Source organism: Schistosoma haematobium, chromosome ZW (genome assembly GCF_000699445.3).
Source record: "Schistosoma haematobium chromosome ZW, whole genome shotgun sequence".
NCBI lineage: Eukaryota > Metazoa > Platyhelminthes > Trematoda > Strigeidida > Schistosomatidae > Schistosoma > Schistosoma haematobium.
In genome coordinates, this window is record NC_067195.1 from 63049491 (window position 1) to 63068161 (window position 18671).

At 32.0% G+C, this 18671-nt stretch overlaps 1 protein-coding gene across 1 annotated transcript in view; it reads left to right on the forward strand.

Moving 5' to 3' along the window:
• ZFHX3 (Zinc finger homeobox protein 3) overlaps positions 1 to 18671 on the forward strand; it is a gene marked incomplete at both ends in the record, with an annotated part of 60522 nt that overhangs the window by 20503 nt on the left and 21348 nt on the right. Inside the window, 5 exons of the mRNA XM_051218819.1 lie at positions 4243 to 4349; positions 9844 to 9967; positions 10811 to 10898; positions 15152 to 15282; positions 17446 to 17509. Coding sequence (XP_051072127.1) covers positions 4243 to 4349; positions 9844 to 9967; positions 10811 to 10898; positions 15152 to 15282; positions 17446 to 17509 — 514 coding nt within the window. The remainder of the gene's footprint in view (positions 1 to 4242; positions 4350 to 9843; positions 9968 to 10810; positions 10899 to 15151; positions 15283 to 17445; positions 17510 to 18671) is intronic.

The following is an 18671-nucleotide window of genomic DNA, read 5'->3' on the forward strand; positions in this document are numbered from 1 at the left end:
ATTTGTATACGATATCATTAAATGATTTAAGTAATAAAAAGTTTGAACCGTCGACAATGTTGTTGAATATACTAAACCCAAATAAGATACCATAAGCTGAAATAAATTTACGAGTTGAATAAACAACTTCATATTTATAGTTTATCAACTACGCTCTCAGTTATGTAGGTTTATTGTCCTAAAGTATGTATATTTATACCAGAATATCATTTATAATTGTTGTATAACATTCATGAAATTACCAGACTTGTACATTAATAGTAAGGGATATGTACAGTTATAATCTATTATTTCTAATTTTTTTTATAAATAAACTGGTTAAATATGGTTACTAGTTTCATTCTTATTTTCCATTCCTAATAACTTATAAAATAATCATTTGAGATTCTGGTGGCTAGCAATGGCATCCAGGACGCTCGTTTCATCCTGTTTGTGACTCTTCAGATGGATGTAAGTGCATCCCAGAGTTAATGTTCACTAAGGCACTCAAACCCAATGTGGTTTTCTTTAAACACCATCGCGTTATCCACTTAGCTACTGAGTCCTCACAGCCACTTGCTTGTGCAGTGAAGTGAAATTCGAATCATTTTTGCACTAATGTTTAGGGGCTACAATTGATCAATCTGTTAGTGGCATATGTGCATCCTGTGCGGATTGTAATCAGCATAATGTATCTATGGCTAGACTTATGTAAGTACACGCATATATATTTATTTGTACAAAGTGAAAATTGACTAGCTCATTTCCATAATTCAATTAATGAACATTGATGAACAAATAATTACGTGGAAAGAAATTTCTTTATTTCACTAATCTAAGAATCTAGATAACGTTAAATGTATAAATATAGTTTTTTCATAATATGTGATATTCATATCGGTTTCTATGGCTTTTATCCTCAAATGAATTGAACGATTCTTAGCGAAGGTGGTAATCAGATCTCTACTACGTCACCATCATTTTTTAAAATAAATATTTCTTATCACTAATTCTTTATAAATACAATATTGTATGTATTAATTATAGTAGCTAGAATAGTTCACATTATGGATATATAGAAAGATAGAGAAAGAGACGATAAATATGAAGTGTACTAAATCCATGTTGTTTACATTAATACAAACCAGAATTTATACAAAGCACACTTAAAAATAACATTGATATAATTCAAGACAGACAGAGAAGAGATAATTAAAAATTTTATATTATTTACTGGGAGGCTTGAAAAATTAACTGGATATATCTAGTAAGTCAAAGAGAAAGAAAGAAAGAAAGAGAAACGGAGGGAATTACAGCTATAGAATAACAAAAAGGACTAAAAACCAACAAAAAAATGCGAAAACTACTAAGGGCAGACACACTGACAGGGCAAAATTGACATAGTTCACTTAATCTATTTTTATACTAATAAATAATCATAGCTAATAGAAAACTGCACATTAAAGAAGACAATAACACTAACTACTACATAAATATGTCCACTTTCATTCGTTTGATTAGTTATCGGTTATATTATACATTGCTTCTAATATGAATTTTAATCTTAATTTATCATAAAATATGTTATAAGTAATTTGTTTACACATTATCCTCTTCTTCTTCTTCTTCTTCTTCTTCTTATCTATTGCAACACCAATAACTCTAAAAATGTGTAAGAACATGAATGAAAGAATCCAAAATTTAAAAAAAACACAAAGATGGAAGGTGAATGCAAAAATAATAGAGGATAACAATTTGTTTATATTGAAAGATTTTCATTTCTTTTCTTTTGACTTTCTATACAGACATTTCTGTGTCTGCATCTGTATGTATGTATATATATATAAATGTATACATAATTCTTAACTGATTAATAATAATATTTAATTAACCTTATTTGTTAAGATATGATTGATTTGATGGTTATTTTCTTATTACTGTTTCATTTGTTAGTTTGTGTTTTAAAATGAACAGGTCTCTCTATAAATACCGAAATCAGTTTCAGCTTTTTACTTACCAATGACTTGTTTCTAGATAAATGTATAAGTGGAATTCAACCAGGCCTGTTGTGAGATAGGAACTCACTGAAGACAATGGTGTACGGTGGCGCAACTTCGTGGATTGGTTGAAGTTAGACATTAACAGCTTTGGATGCCGGCTCAGTGTTCTAGTTTTTTAAGCGCCTGGCGCGAAACTGATAGGTCCTGGGTTCGAATCCCACGGGGTGTAGTATCGTGGATGCGCGCTGCTGAGGAGTCCCATACTAGGACGAAACGGCCGTCTAGTGCTTCCGGGTTTTCTATGGTGGTCTAGCTTTAATTGACTCATGATTTCAACTGGTATAAGTGAAATGTTATATATGACATACAAAAATGAATGAGTTGTGTTATGTCACAGATTAACTGAAATGATTAGCTAAGTAGTACGTAGTTCATCAAGAAACATAAATGTGGCGGGTTCGAAGTCGTGCATGGTCATCAGTATACACTGCTAAATAGTGTTAAGTAATATAAAAAACTGTCATTTAATGATTTTTTGATTTTCAGTCATTGTCACCTCTTTCTGTAAACTATTTTATTGTCTGATAAGCTCATACTTAGAGTTTGTTGTACGTTGTTACTACTTATTCACTGAGAATTCACTAGTTAAGTATCATTTATTTTGTTTACACTTATCATTGTTGATTGAATTATATTCATGAGGGAATAACAAAACTAAATGAACTAATGTCATCTTGCATTTTATGTAGTACAGAATATTTCATAATTTTGCGAATATATTTTCGATTGTTAGAAGAGAAAAGGATTCTCAACAATAAATGGTTGGGTGATGGCTGCCAGAAGATGACAGAAACTAAGACAGCTACCCTGTAGAAATAGGTTTTTTTCATCTAACATAATAACACACTTATGTATAGAACATTAATCATAAGAATGAAGATGGTCAGAATTCATTTAAGGAATAACCCTTGTTCTACCATATCAATGTAGTACTGACCTACTGGAAGTTGTCAGTATAATGTTTAAATTGCTACTTATTTAATTATCATAAGTTATTTATTGTTCAGTGTCAAGTCATAATAACATGTCTTGTCTTGAATAAACTTTATCGCGTAAAAACATTTATTTACAGCTTTATATTCAAAAGTTAACAAAAATAACCCAACAACTTTCAAATCTTCAGACCTTGAATTCAAAACATTCATGAAGAAAACGAGATGAAAATTGTCAATCTTAGTAGTTTACATTACGGCTATCAAATGACTACTTAGCAAACACAACCCAGTCATATGTTTTTGTCTGTCAAACTCTATCAGATCTGAACAAAGATTAACAAATATAATTCTTTACATTTTTTGCACAAATGATCGACACAAACTCAAGATCAAATTAGACTACCCCCTTGGTATTTTTATAGTTGATCAAATAAAGAAATATGTTAGGCGTACAATGAATATTTTCTGACATAACAACTAGTGCTAAATGTTACTAACTTAAGTATTTCAGTAGTTGTTCTCTTCAAATCTATCGATTTTATGGAAATCATATATTCAAAAGTATTGAGTAATAAAAATATCTCTAGGAGTGGAAGAAACTGTCACATCCTAAGACATAAAATGAAATGACCCACTCTATGAATGTAATACATGAAGTGATTCAAAGTAGAATACAGTTCACAAAAAGATCCCTACTATTATATTTTAGTGTTAATTAACATGCAATCTAGTTTTTATGGCTAATCAAACACACAATGTCATCTTTAACGAAACGTATTCTCATTCACAAAAACCAACTTATCATCGAAACATGGAGGACCTAAAATCAGGTCATAATAGATATAACTTTCTAACTGTATAAAAATCTTCACATGATTGAAGTGGTTCAATGTGAACAATAAAATTTCCATGAACTATAAAACTTTTCGCCTTCTCATTTAGCCTAAAAGTTTTCCTTATTATAGCCAATTTTTGTCACTAACTAAAATACCACTAAAAAACCAGTGAATTTTGAACTGCTATCTCTTTCCGGTACCGAACTCCTTAATAATATCGAAATACAGATCAGACATGAATCTTTAGATTACACATACAGTGCATGAACTTTAGATCATTGTTATAATCAAATGTATCATACTTCTAATATCAAATTATTCTCTGTATAATTAAGTAATCAGTAAGTAGTATCATTGATCATTAAACTTTTATTAAGATTTTCTTAATCATTTTATTATTGTTGAATTATTTTTCTTTCTTTTCAATTATAGTTAATAATAATAATGAACAAATAAATAATAAGAAATTTAAATTATTATCTGAATATATTGGTCATTCAGATAGAAAACTTATTTCATCATTTCATCAAATTCCAACTGTGAGTCATTATTAATTTAATAAATGTTAATTCATTAATTATTTCATTCCACGTTTTCTTTTTCTTTTCTTTGTCGTTGTTGTTGTTGTTGTTGTTGTTCCCAGTACATTCAAGCATTATTATTACTTAGATGTATATTTGTTATACAAAATTAATCTAATTTATTTCACTTTAAGGTTCAATGAATTTTTATTAATAGCAATTATCAATGAACTATTCTCTTCTTTTTTTTCTTCTTCTTTTTCGGCTTCTTTTTTATTTCAATAATAAGTGTAAGAGATTAATGAATACTGAAGTTGACTGAGATATTGCTTGTTTTTTTCACATTACTTGAGTTCGAATATTTACAATTAGCTTTTCAATTTTCTAAATTTGATAGATCTATGCAAAAAGTAAAACTATATTGTTAAGTTTTATATGAAGCAATTAAGTTATCTCCACTAGTAATTACTCAATATTTACCAGTGATGGAGATATTTGGAGATGGGGTTTAGATATTGTCTTAAGATTCATAAAAAAAATATTTATCTAAAGATTAGATAAGAACAAATAGAGAAACAGAATAATAAAAAGAAAAGGTAGGATGAAATTCTTTATAAAATTTCTAAAACAATTTTTCCCACATATATAAAGTGACTCTACTATGATGGTTATCAATCATGATGACGTAATATGTAATTATTGTGAATTAAGTTGAATCATATTTAAAACAGAAATAAAACATCACCTATGGAAACATCTCATAAAGTGAAAATAGAATTTTGACTCTAACAAAAAATGTTAACCAATTCAATTCAGTGAAACGATTTGGTTAATTAAGAAAAAAAAACATTTAGTGACAATTAACTCTATGATACCTAATTTCACTGATTTATTAACTTATAGCTGAGAAGATTCTATGGTGATTAGTTCCATTTGTAGGTTATTCATTGATTCATAGATCAATCTGTGATTGATACATTTTACAACTTATTTTATTATTGAAAAGAGAGTTTTCATAATCAGAATAAAAACCTACTTCAATCATTTTCTAGGAGAAATTTTTTTTATCATCTTGGAACTATATGTCATATCCAAGCTGATAAGTTTATTATGTAAATAATTAACAGTAGTGTAAATTAAGGTAAGAAATAAGTAAAATACGATTAACTATGTAAGGTGCCTTTCGATACGATTTATTTCAGTGTATATCAGGTAAATTTTACACTATTTTTACTATGTGATTCTCATACAATAAAAACTTTCATTGTGGACATTTTTTACATTGATATCTGAGGGAGAAATGGATGAGTTAAATATACAAACATATATTCATTTCATTGGTTGAAACCATGAGTTATTTGAAGCTAGACCACCATGGAAAGCTTGGAAGCACCGGACGGCCGTTTCGTCCTAGTATGGGACTCCTCAACAGTGCGCATCCACGATCCCACACCCCACGAAATTCGAACTCATGATTTCAACCAGTGAAATTTCTAAAAACATCCACAAAACCCCCTTCTGATTATATATTCATTTGTCATTCAATTGATATGCTTTCATCTCATAATGAATACTTACACCTGTTACTCCTCGTGAAGGAGCATAGGTCACTCACCAGCATTCTCCATCCAACCCTGTCCTGGGCAATCCTTTCCAGCTCCTTCCAGTTGTAATTCATCCTTTTCATATCTGCTTCTATTATCCGACGTAACGTGTTCTTTGGCCTTCCTCTTTTCCGCTTCCCTTCAGGATTCCAAGTTAGAGCTTGCCTCGTGATGCAGTTTGACGATTTGCGTAATGTATGTCCTATCCATTTCCATCGTCTTTTCCTAATTTCCTCTTCAGCTGGAAGTTGGTTTGTTCTCTCCCACAGAAGGCTATTGCTGATGGTATCCGGCCAATGGATGTTGAGTATCTTGCGCAGACAGCTATTTATAAATACTTGTACTTTCTTGATTGTGGTTGTTGTAGTTCTCCAAGTTTCAGCTCCATACAGTAGAATTGCCTTGACGTTCGTATTGAAGATTCTCACTTTGATATTGGTTGAAAGTTGTTTTGAGTTCCATATGTTCTTCAATTGTAGGAATGCGGCCCTTGATTTGCCAATCCTTGCCTTTACGTCTGCATCTGAACCTCCTTGTCCATCGACGATGCTTCCTTGGTATGTGAAGGATTCTACATCTTCCAGAGTTTCGCCATCAAGAGTGATTGGATGGCTGTTCTCCGCTTTGAATTTGAGGACCTTGGTTTTCCCTTTGTGTATACTGAGGCCTACTGATGCAGAGACTGCTGCTACATTGGCTGTCTTTATCTGAATCTGTTCACGTGTACGTGATAGGAGGGCTAGGTCATCTGCGAAGTCCAGATCGTCTAATTGGTTCTGAGCTGTCCATTGTATTCCGTGTTTTCCTTCAGATGTCGAGGTCTTCATAATCCAGTCGACCACCAGAAGAAAGAGGAAGGGAGAGAGTAAACAGCCTTGTCTGACTCCCGTCCTTACTTGGAATGCATCTGTCAGCTGTCCTCCATGCACTACTTTGCACTGTAGTCCGTCGTATGAGTTCCGGATAATATTGACAATCTTCTCAGGAACTCCGTAGTGTCGAAGAAGTTTCCATAATGTCCTCCTATCTACACTGTCGAATGCCTTTTCATAATCAATGAAGTTGATGTATAGTGACGAGTTCCACTCAACTGATTGTTCGACGATGATCCGTAGTGTTGCAATTTGGTCTGTGCACGACCGATCCTTTCGGAATCCAGCTTGTTGATCTCGAAGTTGGGCATCTACTGCATCCTTCATCCGGTTCAGCAACACTCTGTTGAGGACTTTCCCTGGTATTGACAGTAGTGTAATGCCTCTGCGGTTTTCACATTTGCTCAGATCTCCTTTCTTTGCAATCTTGATGAGGTGTCCTTCTTTCCAGTCCATTGGCACTTGTTCCTCCTCCCAAATCTTTTTGAATAGAGGGTAAAGCATGCTTGTGGTTACTTCGACGTCTGATTTCAGTGCTTCAGCTGGTATGTTGTCGGGTCCTGCTGCTTTCCCGTTCTTGATTTGTCTGACGGCCATTCTAATTTCTTCCGTCGTTGGTGGGTTGACATCAATAGGAAGATCTGTGTGTGCTACTTCGATGTTCGGTGGATTCATTGGAGCCGGCCTATTCAGGAGTTCCTCGAAGTATTCTACCCATCTGTTTCGCTGTTGTTGAATTTCAGTGATTGGCTTGCCTTCTTTGTCTTTGACCGGCCTCTCTGGTTTACTGTATTTCCCTGATAGTTTCTTCGTTGTATCGTAGAGCTGTTTCATATTTCCTTCTCTAGCAGCTTTTTCTGCCGTCGTTGCTAATTCTTCCACGTATTTCTTCCTGTCGGCTCTAATGCTCCTCTTCACTTGCTTGTTTGCTTCTATGTATTCAGCTTGTGCTTGGACTTTCTCTGCTCGTGTTTGGCTGTTGTTAATTGCTGTCTTCTTGTTCTTCCTTTCTTTGATCTTGTCCAGTGTTTCTATAGAGATCCATTCCTTATGATGGTGTTTCTTTAGGCCCAGAACCTCTTGGCACGTTGAAGTCAATGTTTCTTTGATGCCTTTCCAGTTGTCCTCCATGGTAGTTTCTTCTTCCTTCAGTAGATCTTGAAAGGCTTGGAATCTGTTGTTGAGAGCTATCTTGAATTCATTGAGTTTGTCAGTATCTCGAAGGAAGGCTGTATTGAACCTTTGTAGTGCTGTTTGTCCACTTGTCCAGTTCTTTTTTAGCTTCAGTTTTAAATTGGCTACAACTAGGTGGTGATCTGAAGCTACGTCAGCTCCTCTCCTGGTTCTCACATCTTTCATTGTCCTTCGGAATTTTTTGTTGATGCAAATATTATCTATCTGGTTCTCTGTAGTGTGGTCCGGTGAGATCCATGTAGCCTTGTGTATACGTTTGTGTGGAAATATTGTGCCTCCTATGACTAATTTGTTGAATGCACACAAATTTGCAAATCTTTCTCCATTTTCGTTCCTCTCTCCCAGTCCATGTCGTCCCATAATATCTTCATATCCAGTGTTGTCTATTCCGACCTTGGCATTTAGATCTCCCATCAGAATGGTGAGGTCGTTTCTTGGGCACTTCTCTATGATTGACTGCAGCCGCTCGTAGAATTGATCTTTAATGTCGTCGTTGCTACCATTGGTGGGTGCATAACATTGGATAATATTCATTAAGATCCCCTCCTTCTTTGTTTTGAATGATGCTTTGATGATTCTGGATCCGTGGGATTCCCATCCTACAAGTGCATTTCGTGCTACTTTGGACAGCATAAGAGCAACTCCCTGTGTGTGTGGAGCATTTTCCTCTTCGTGACCGGAGTATAGCAGCATCTCTCCCGTAGCTAGCCTTTTCTGTCCAGCTTGGGTCCAGTGGGTTTCGCTGATTCCCAGTACTGCTAAGTTGTATGTCCTCATTTCCGTTGCAAGTTGACTGGTCTTCCCGGTTTCCCACATTGTTCTAACGTTCCATGTACCTATAAAAATTTTTGCTCTGGTTGTTAGAAGGGGCATCGGCCTCGTGGCTTCCGAACGAACTCGGCTTTCACCATGAAGCGTCATAATTCTTCTAAGTGAAGACCTTCTAACTCTCAGGGCAGAGTTAAAATGGTTTGAATTATTTTTTCTGGTAAGCGTTTTTTTAGCGAGTTAGTTTTCTACGGGATGGGGACGCTAACCCCATGCCCAACCCTCCTCCTGTACCCGGGCTTGGGACCGGCAGTAACTCTAGAAGAGCTACAGGCGGAGTTCATAATGAATACACCATGTCTTATTTTTTTAAAGATTAGAGATATCCGTTAGGCTATAACCTGATAATGTTGTAGTATACATTATTAAATAGATACTGAATTATCTAAATTTGACATACATTACAGTATTTTTGTATAGATGATCATTTAATGTTGCTACATTTGGCTGAGGAAATACGATAGGATTAATTTATCTAGGTAAATTTAATTTTACGACCATCTTCACCACAAAATTTAATTAACTGAAAAACCATGACATGAAAACTAGGTATCTCAACTTTGTTTGGCAATACATGAGAGAGTAAACTTAGGAGTTACAGTCCCAATATTCAATGAGTATAATATCTTCAGATCAGTCGTTGGAGTAATGCGATTAATAACTAATTTTCGAGCACTTTCAAAGTATAGATACATACATTTATTCTATCCCAATGTAGTTTATTTTCCAAAGAAAACTTTGTTCAATTAGGTAAATACCGAAAACGACGAACAATTTAATAAACGTTTCGTTGACAAAATTAAGAAGAAAAATCGCAGGTCCTGTAAGCATAATGAATATATATGCATGTGTGCGCAGAAATGAATGCTCAACATCAACTATCATTTAATGAGTTAGTCTATACCATAGAAAACTCAGTCAGCGACAAGTAGGTGTCATTTTTAATAGTACTCAAGTGCGTATGAAAATGAATTTATTTACTGGATTTTAAATGATTTCGTTTTTAAAATGTAGACAAACATTTCTGAAGACAACCATCTACCTACATTTTCTGCCACTGGTTCTAACAACGTTGGTGACATCAATATCCCATTCTCACCCACCAGAGGAAATGGTGAGCAAGCAACTGAGACTGAAGGTAAGTTACTTTTTGTAAAATGTATTGCAATTAACTGATAATATACATAGGTATCTGAGATGCTGATTATTTGCGAATACTTAGCTTTACTACTTGTTACTTATTAAGTAACCATGTAATGATACAAGATATATAAACAAACTTACCTATAAATGGAGTGTATTGTAGGATTACGTGAAACGAGTGAGCTACACATTTTAATTCTGAACATCTTACTGTAAACTAGAGGAGTAATAAATAATGGATTTTATGTTCGTCGATGCTGTTTTGATTCACGAATTATTGAGGATATTTCTACATACATTTTTTAAAAGAATATATGAGTTTTGACTAAAAGTGAAATCCAGGACTGACGTTTGGTCTTATTTGGGACTTGGCAAATGAATAAACCTCAATTCCAGCGTTTAAATCCACACAAAAAAGCACTAATGAATCAACATATCAAGATATACCTATGCCAATACGGATTTAAAAACAGTCCTGATTATCAACTAAGAAATAGTTCATGTCATTACCAAGAATGATATTTCCATACATGATTACCATAACTAACGGGAACATGTATGACTACTTTCATAAAAAAAATAGGTATTAGTAATAATTTCTAAATAAACGTTGTAAAACGTCAAAATTAATTCTCTTTATGATTTCTACCACAATGTGAAATAAACACACATACAGATTTTAAAATAAGTGACCAACTTCATCAAAAGTAAGATTGGACATGAGACTGTGGGAAAATTTGAACTATCTATTAATTTTTCTTTCAATAACTTAATCTTCCTTTCTTAAAATACAAGATTAAACATTACTTTTTTTCCTTTTTCTATAATATCTACTTAGCTATACGGTGTCATAGTCAAATTAATAGCTCAGCAATTGATCAAAACTTTACAGAAGATTTAACAAATGCTACGAAATATAAATTACAGTAAGATTTTTTTATTAAGTACTTATTTTCATAAACATAAAGCTTTTTTTACTTTGTCTACGTTTATTATTTATGAATCTACTAAATAGACAGTCTTCTCTGGAGATCGATTTCAACCCCACTAATCACTAATGTTATATTTAAGACAGATTCCTGAAACTTATGTGAAATTGCCACTATTATAGTTTAACTATAACCAAAGTAGTACATGTATCATGAATGCTATTAGACTATCATTACAAAGTGTAAAAAGTTGAGAATCCATGCCACTGCATTCGTGCTCATTGGTCTAATATTGTTTTGTCAATCATAAAAACCGAAAATCTTGATTTCGATCTCACTAGATGTTGTGAGTATGTACTGAAGAGATGTCCAAAAGCAAGACAAAATTACTATTCAATGCTTTACGTTTTTTAATGTTCCTCCGTGATGAAAGTGTTATTTAAACCTTAAGATGATTCGTCATTTATTACTACGAATTTATTGTGCGTATATTTAGTATTCACTTCAATTTCATCTACCATGTCTACAAGATTGTAGTCAAAATTAATTATCATAGCAACTGTGTGATATATGTGTTTTCTTTTTAATTTGTTTAATTTAACTATTATTACTAAACAACATGGTAACACCATCGATGCGTAAATTGGATTTTTCATTTGGAAAATTATCCAATAATAAATATACCAAGTAAAGAAAGTGTTTATTTATAGTGAATGATACTACTGAACTTAATTACAATCATCACTGAACATATTAGGTGTTAATAACTATATATAAACAAAAAATTAAATTGATTTTGACTAATCAACTATATCAGTCATTAAAAAATTAATTCCGCCTACTAATACTTCTTCAACAGATTTCTTAATGCAAATTAAATGAATTATAAATGAGGATAGAAAAATAAATGTTCAACCAAAGATATAATTGGCTTGATGTGTATGTGTGTTTTAATGGAGTTAATCAAGCTCAAGTTGTATTGTCTGAATAAAGTTAACAATGTAATCTGAATTCAAAACTAGATTAATAATCTTTAAGTGATCAGTAATTAAACAGTAACTTAGATTATGAAACTAGGTAATACTGTTTTGAATCGTATGGAAAATATCAGTTTTTTCAATGGTGTAAGCACAGTATTGCTGGTGAGTGTTGACAAGCATGAAATTTAGGTTCAGGATTGAGTATGTACTATATCCAATCATTAAATATTCAATCACAAAATATACATATCATATATAACACCCATTAACGAAATATGTATTTGTACCATCAGAAACTTATCAACAGAGCTTCCATTATTGTTTTCACTATTTCATAAGAATCTGAAGTTAGTTTACAGTGCAGACTTATATCAGTTGGAGAAATATCTAAAATCGGAGAAGAGTGAATAACTTAGTTTCATACCTAATAATGTTAGGTTTGATCCAATTCCATTTTCGTGTGTGCATATTTCGGAGAAGTTTAATACCACATGTAAACACAGTGATACAACAAGGAAAATAATATATTTTGCCCCATTCTTAAGGTCATTTATGTGCTCCTCTGATTACATAACCATATCATTAGGAAAAGTCATAAAATTAATCTAATCTATAAAATAATATGAAGAAATGATTCATTAGAAAATGAGGAATTTAATAGTTGAATTCATCAGTCAACTGAGGCTGGACCGCCATGGAAACCTGGAAGCAATGGACGGCCGTTTCGTCTCAGTATAGGACTTCATCCATGATCCTTCCCCACGCAATTCGAACCACGGATAGTAACTCTCTGAAGACGACGGTGGCGCAATTTCGTGAATTGGTTGAAGTTATACATCAACACCGTTGGATGCCGGCCCAATGGTCTAGAAGTTAAGCATTCGCACGCGAAACCTACAGGTTCTGGGTTCGAACCTCGTAGAGCGGGAACGTGGATGTGCACCGCTGAGGAGTCCCACGGTGGGACGAAACGGCCGTTCAGTGCTTTCAGGTTTTCCACGGTGGTCTAGTCTCGATTGACTCATGAATTCGACTATTAAATGACTAAAATCTCCACAAAACTCTCTTCTGATAAAAGAATAATTATTTGTTGCTATTCATTTTACTTTGAGTTCAAATATACATCAGTTAATTAATCTTGATTTTGATGGAATTATGTAATTGGGATTGATCAAATATCCAATGCTCATTATGTATATGTACATTTGGTTGTACAGATTTTTTTTAAAATCATTCAGTTTTGGCGGGTCATTTCAAGTTACTACATAATTTATTTATTGAAGAACAGCTATAAGTCAATTAAAAGCTTGATACATGAACGTCAAGACGTTTTAGTGACAAATCTCTGAGCCATTTGCTTAAAAGAAAATTAGCTGGTAATTAGATGATTTAAAACATCCATCAACCTACTATGTAGATAAATAAATACTAATAGTTCATTTGCATTATAAATATGATCTAATCGAGTGATAATTATCTAGAAAGATTATGTTTATTGTGACAGTTCATTCTAATGAAGATAATTATCCTTGTATCGTTTGAAAGATATCATGATTAATCAACTGGTTAATTAAAACGACAATTTACTTGAACAGAAGGGTAGATGCAAAGATAAATGAAAGTTATCAAATAAATAAATAAACATAGTTTATTTATAATATAGTTGATGAAATAAATGTAAATAGGGTTTAAATCAACATTTTTTAAGGAAAGTAACGATTGATCAATGAGTACTAATCAGTTCATGTATTTCTAGTCCCTAGTGTTAATCGAATTAGGATCTCACATGACCAAGGTATTATGATGCAATCAGTGTTAATGTCTCTAATTGTGACACTGGGTTCGAGTCTAACTAAAAGCATCAATACTGTCAAGTTTGCAGATCCATTTTGATAGAAGAAAATCTAAGGCCATAGCCACATAACTGATTGGTTGTAACAGCTTAACATTGTATCGAATGTAAATAAATAAAATAAACAAGATAACACTAAGCGATTGAATCTGTGTTTAAACGATTCGTACGTTTTACTTCTGGTAATTAATAATATAAGATAACCCTATGTGAGACCATAAATGAGGAAAATCGAAGTAGAACAAAAAATTTGTTTCATACTCAGTAATATTGTGTCATGAAACTACTCTTCATATTTCCGTCTTATTAAATATACATAAGATGATTTGATCAAATGTTCTGACCTAAGATCTTTGTGTATACTCAGATTGAAAAGCATCAACTGAATTGAAAATATTACTCCAAATAAATCCCCTTAATCTATACCAATTAGTCGAAGGTGAAATAATTATTCTCTGACGTGATAATTACTACTCATCTCTAAATAATCAATTGAATATTTTAAGATTTTGTTAAAATTTCAATGTTGGATGCAGTCAATTATTCGCCTGATCAAACCAAGAACTTATCATTTTCATAAAAGTTTCCTATAATAACTTTTATTTTAAAGAAAATATTAGTATTTGAATTTGGAATAAATTTACGACTACTTATAAAACTTATCAGTATTGCAAACTCATCAATCTTGAATCTCATTCATTATACATTGATATTAGATAGGAGTATCTAAGACTAAATTCAATTAGCATATAGATCCACATAAAAGTATTTGAAATGGGCCATTTTCTTCTAAACACTTCAATGAATTTATTCATCGTGTACCTATAGATGCTTATCTGAAGCAAGTATTCAAAATATTAACAATAATAATAATAGAAATTCAAGAATCAGAGGTTAAAGGTGAAGGGTTAAGTAAATACAAACCACTACTTATGAATTAATCAAAATAAAGGTCACATTAAACACCGCTTCATTTTGATATGTGGGTTGAATTAACTAATATTTAAAAAACTACTGTGAAATATTCAACTATGGTTTCTAAATAACTCCATATCAATGTCAACTATTTAAATGAGAACGGAAATGTTTTCCAATGAAAATAGATTCAATTTTAATGAACTGCATATAGATTAAAACAGAAAATATACACAAATGATCAGACACTATTTACTTAACATTGAATAGACTCATTACATTTTCACACTTTTCTATTACTAGTTGGTGAAAGTTGTTAATCTGAAATTTATTTGAATATTTAAATCAAAAATACAATTTGACATTCAAAATCAAACAAACAAACCAAAAATACAAACAAGTTACTAACTAAGTAATATAAACTACTTTAAACTATTAATTAACTAACTAAATACTTAAACATGTTTATAGTGTTACCTCATTATTATTATTATTAATTATAGACCATGTAATGAATTGAATAGAACAGTTATTTCAATCAAATCTCTTACTAATGATTGGCCGACTAGACCAAATTCGGAACCAATTTTAAAATTAACCAATCATAATTCTCTTGAATTTGAAATCGATTCGAGTAAGATAAATGTAAGTACTCATATTTATGTATATTTGTATTACATTAATTTACATGTTTTTATTTTCACTTATTTAAAGCATGACTTATTATCTCTAACTAGTAAATAAATAAGTTTTACAACACATTGGGTTTTACGACTCCTCTACTGAGTATTTTATGATTAATTTATGCATGAAAATCTCAGTCCATTGTCTAAAACTTGGGGTTCATAACATTTAAATATATATATAGATAGATAGATTGTTTTAACACCAGTACATTTTGTTGAATAGAGAAAAAAAAAGTTAATTAAAAATCGATTTCATAAGTTTGTAGACTGTCAACAAAAAATTCAATATTCTCAATGAATTATCTTTGAATTATATGATAATAATACTGTTATTAAGGTATTTAAACAGTAATTTACATCTTGTGGAACTAAAAGTTCATATAAATTTATGTTTGTTAAATGTACCATGTTCACACATAACTTGAACAACTTATGAAGAACTTCAAATGAGTTCTTTAGTAATTACTGTCAAGGTAATGTAATCAATAAGATTAGTTATCTATTACGAAATTTATATATATATTCTACAGTTGATTTCAAATATAAACAATCAACTTTAATAACATCTCATTCATAATTATTAGTTGTTTTTTTAATTCACATTAGTGTTCAGTAAAGAACCATATGAACACAAGTAAAATCGAATAAATACCCATTCAGCCGATCATTTGTATGAATATCTCTGTATTAAACACTGACATACCATATATGAACGTGAAATACAGTACTTGGTAATTATAAGGAACAGTGCCATGTCAATAAATATTTATATCATGTATTTTTATGTAGGTGGAAAAACCTTAAATGGACAAAGAGCAATCTCCAAACTTTCTTTCTTTTAGAAAGAACGTCTGAAGGATGAATGAGTCCAAATCACTGTCGCGATCCAGCATTTTGAATTCTTGATTTGTCATTAATTTATTTGGATTGATTGTTCAGTATTTTAATTAAATAACAAAAGAAGGGTAGATGTTATGAGAAAAAGTATTTTTAACAAGTCATTTATAACTCATTCACTTGTTGACTATTATGATAGTCAACGTGAAGAGAACGGCTGTCGAAATATCCTGAGGAAACTGAGACTAGGTTTATTTAAATAAATACATTTAATTCAGGCTATAAATAAGGATGTATGTATAAATCATGTGGTATATTTTGTGGAAATCACTAGACAATCTCAAATGAGTAAATATAGACAACTCCAAATTATATACTGACTCTCATCCAATATACCCCATGGATTGTGCTTACATCTTTGCTTACAATAAGAGCCATCGGTATCTATTTCAATAAAGTTAGCCTTAATTTCCCCAGGATGTTTATGCAACGGCTTTCTTTACGTTGACCATCATGATAGCCAACATTTGAATTAGTTATAAATGACTTGTTCAACAATATTTTTCCTTGTTTAATATTTTCAGAAAAGTATTGGGTAACCTTATGATATCTAACTTTAATCCAACGTAAATGTCGAGATCAATCAAAGTTATATTAGAAATATTTCAGACACTCACAATCATACTTTGGTCGAGTTTTAATTATTAATGCATTAATGCAAATTAATTCAAGTTGTTGATATGAATCTCTCAGTGATGCTAAAGTTAAGTCACTCACTTTGTAAACTGAAAATCTTCTGTTCGATCCATGGACAAACTTATCACTATAAATTTTTGAAAATTTTCATACTATGAAGATACAACTATCTCATTGTCAATAGTAGTCTAACTTAAGTTAGTTTTTGTGAATATAAAGTACCATGAAATTTGAAAATATTTTTTTATAATGCTACTCTTTTGTGCTGCTCATATTTCAGATTTACAAAGCGAAAACCTATCAAAATCTATCTGATTCAACAGTTATTAATCAAGAGTAAGTGTATCGATTTTCGATTTTAATGCACCAATTGAAGTGAATCCATAATTCTCAACGAATTAATAACCATCAATGATATTTTATGTATTAAGCTATTCAAAAATTTTCTATCTTGATTTATCAAGGCTGAATACAAATGAAATTTTCATGTTGATTGTGGAGTAGTTTCAAAACAATCAATCTTTGAAATTAAGATTGCAAAAGAACAAATTCTTTCTTTACCTTTAAATTATTAATAGAGTTCAATTTATTAATATCTTTGAGAGGGAATTCTATAATACCACGTTTTCAAGATAAAACAGTGTATGTTTACTATCAATAGACGAATTTCGATATTACGTTATTTAAAGACATCGGTAGGAAGCTCTGTATATGAACTTCGGACAATTTCTAGTAATTCTCAATACATTGTTCCATGGCTATAAAACTTGGTCTATGAAAGTAGGAGACATGGGTAGTATGAGTATTTTCGGTCACGAGTGTCCTTAGAGCGTATAACGATCAAGTGAGGAGTTTCAAGGTTAGGAATACGATACAAGGCCATGGTGTCGAATCATTTTAGATTGTGCATCTTTCTTAACTATTGTTATTGGAAAATGTGTTAACTATACCTAACCATCGACTTCCTCCAATGACAATGTAAGCTGGTGTACGAAAAATATGGGAGCAAATAAAAGTATGACATCATTCCACGAAGTTATTGACTTTTTATCTGATCTGTGTTGGCAGATATATGCTATCTGGTTGGCGCCTGTATGATTACAGCGATCAGCAATTAAAAAAGCTGGATGGGGTGGTTTATCATCGGCCACAGCAATACGATTTTGTCCCTCCTTTGTCATGCTTCAGATCTTCAGTCCTCGTATTTCTTTATATATACATTTTTCATTTCATCTTTCCGAACCACATTGTTACTCCTTAATTCTTTATTATCATTGCTACTGCACTTTTTCTATATCTTCTTATCTCGGCAATTTCTTTATATTGTATCTATACTGTATGGCGAATTGAACAAAGATACTTATGCCCCCGGATACGCCAATCACAACTAACTGACCGTAATAAGTCGTATTTGCAAACTTGAAGAAACCGGTATCTCATACTAAATTCAAGCCGGGACCAAATAAAAATATTACTACTGGGCTGTTCAATCAGTAATTGTAGAACTTAGAACTTTTCACTTACTGATTGTCGAGACTAATTTATGGACGAACCAATCAGGTATAAGATAACAGGTCTCGCATTTTGGCACAAAATTCACTCAACCATTTGGCCAAATAGAGTCTTGGTATTATAGCTGGTGTCAGTTGCTGATAAAAACCCTAAATCTAATTCCTAACATTAACCATCAACTGTAAATCATAATTCGAATCCCTCACACTAATTTATAAACCTCATTTGGTCCTAGTCATCAAGTGGACACTCTCAAGGTCATTTTAGCGTCGCTCAAAGGTCGTCCATAAAT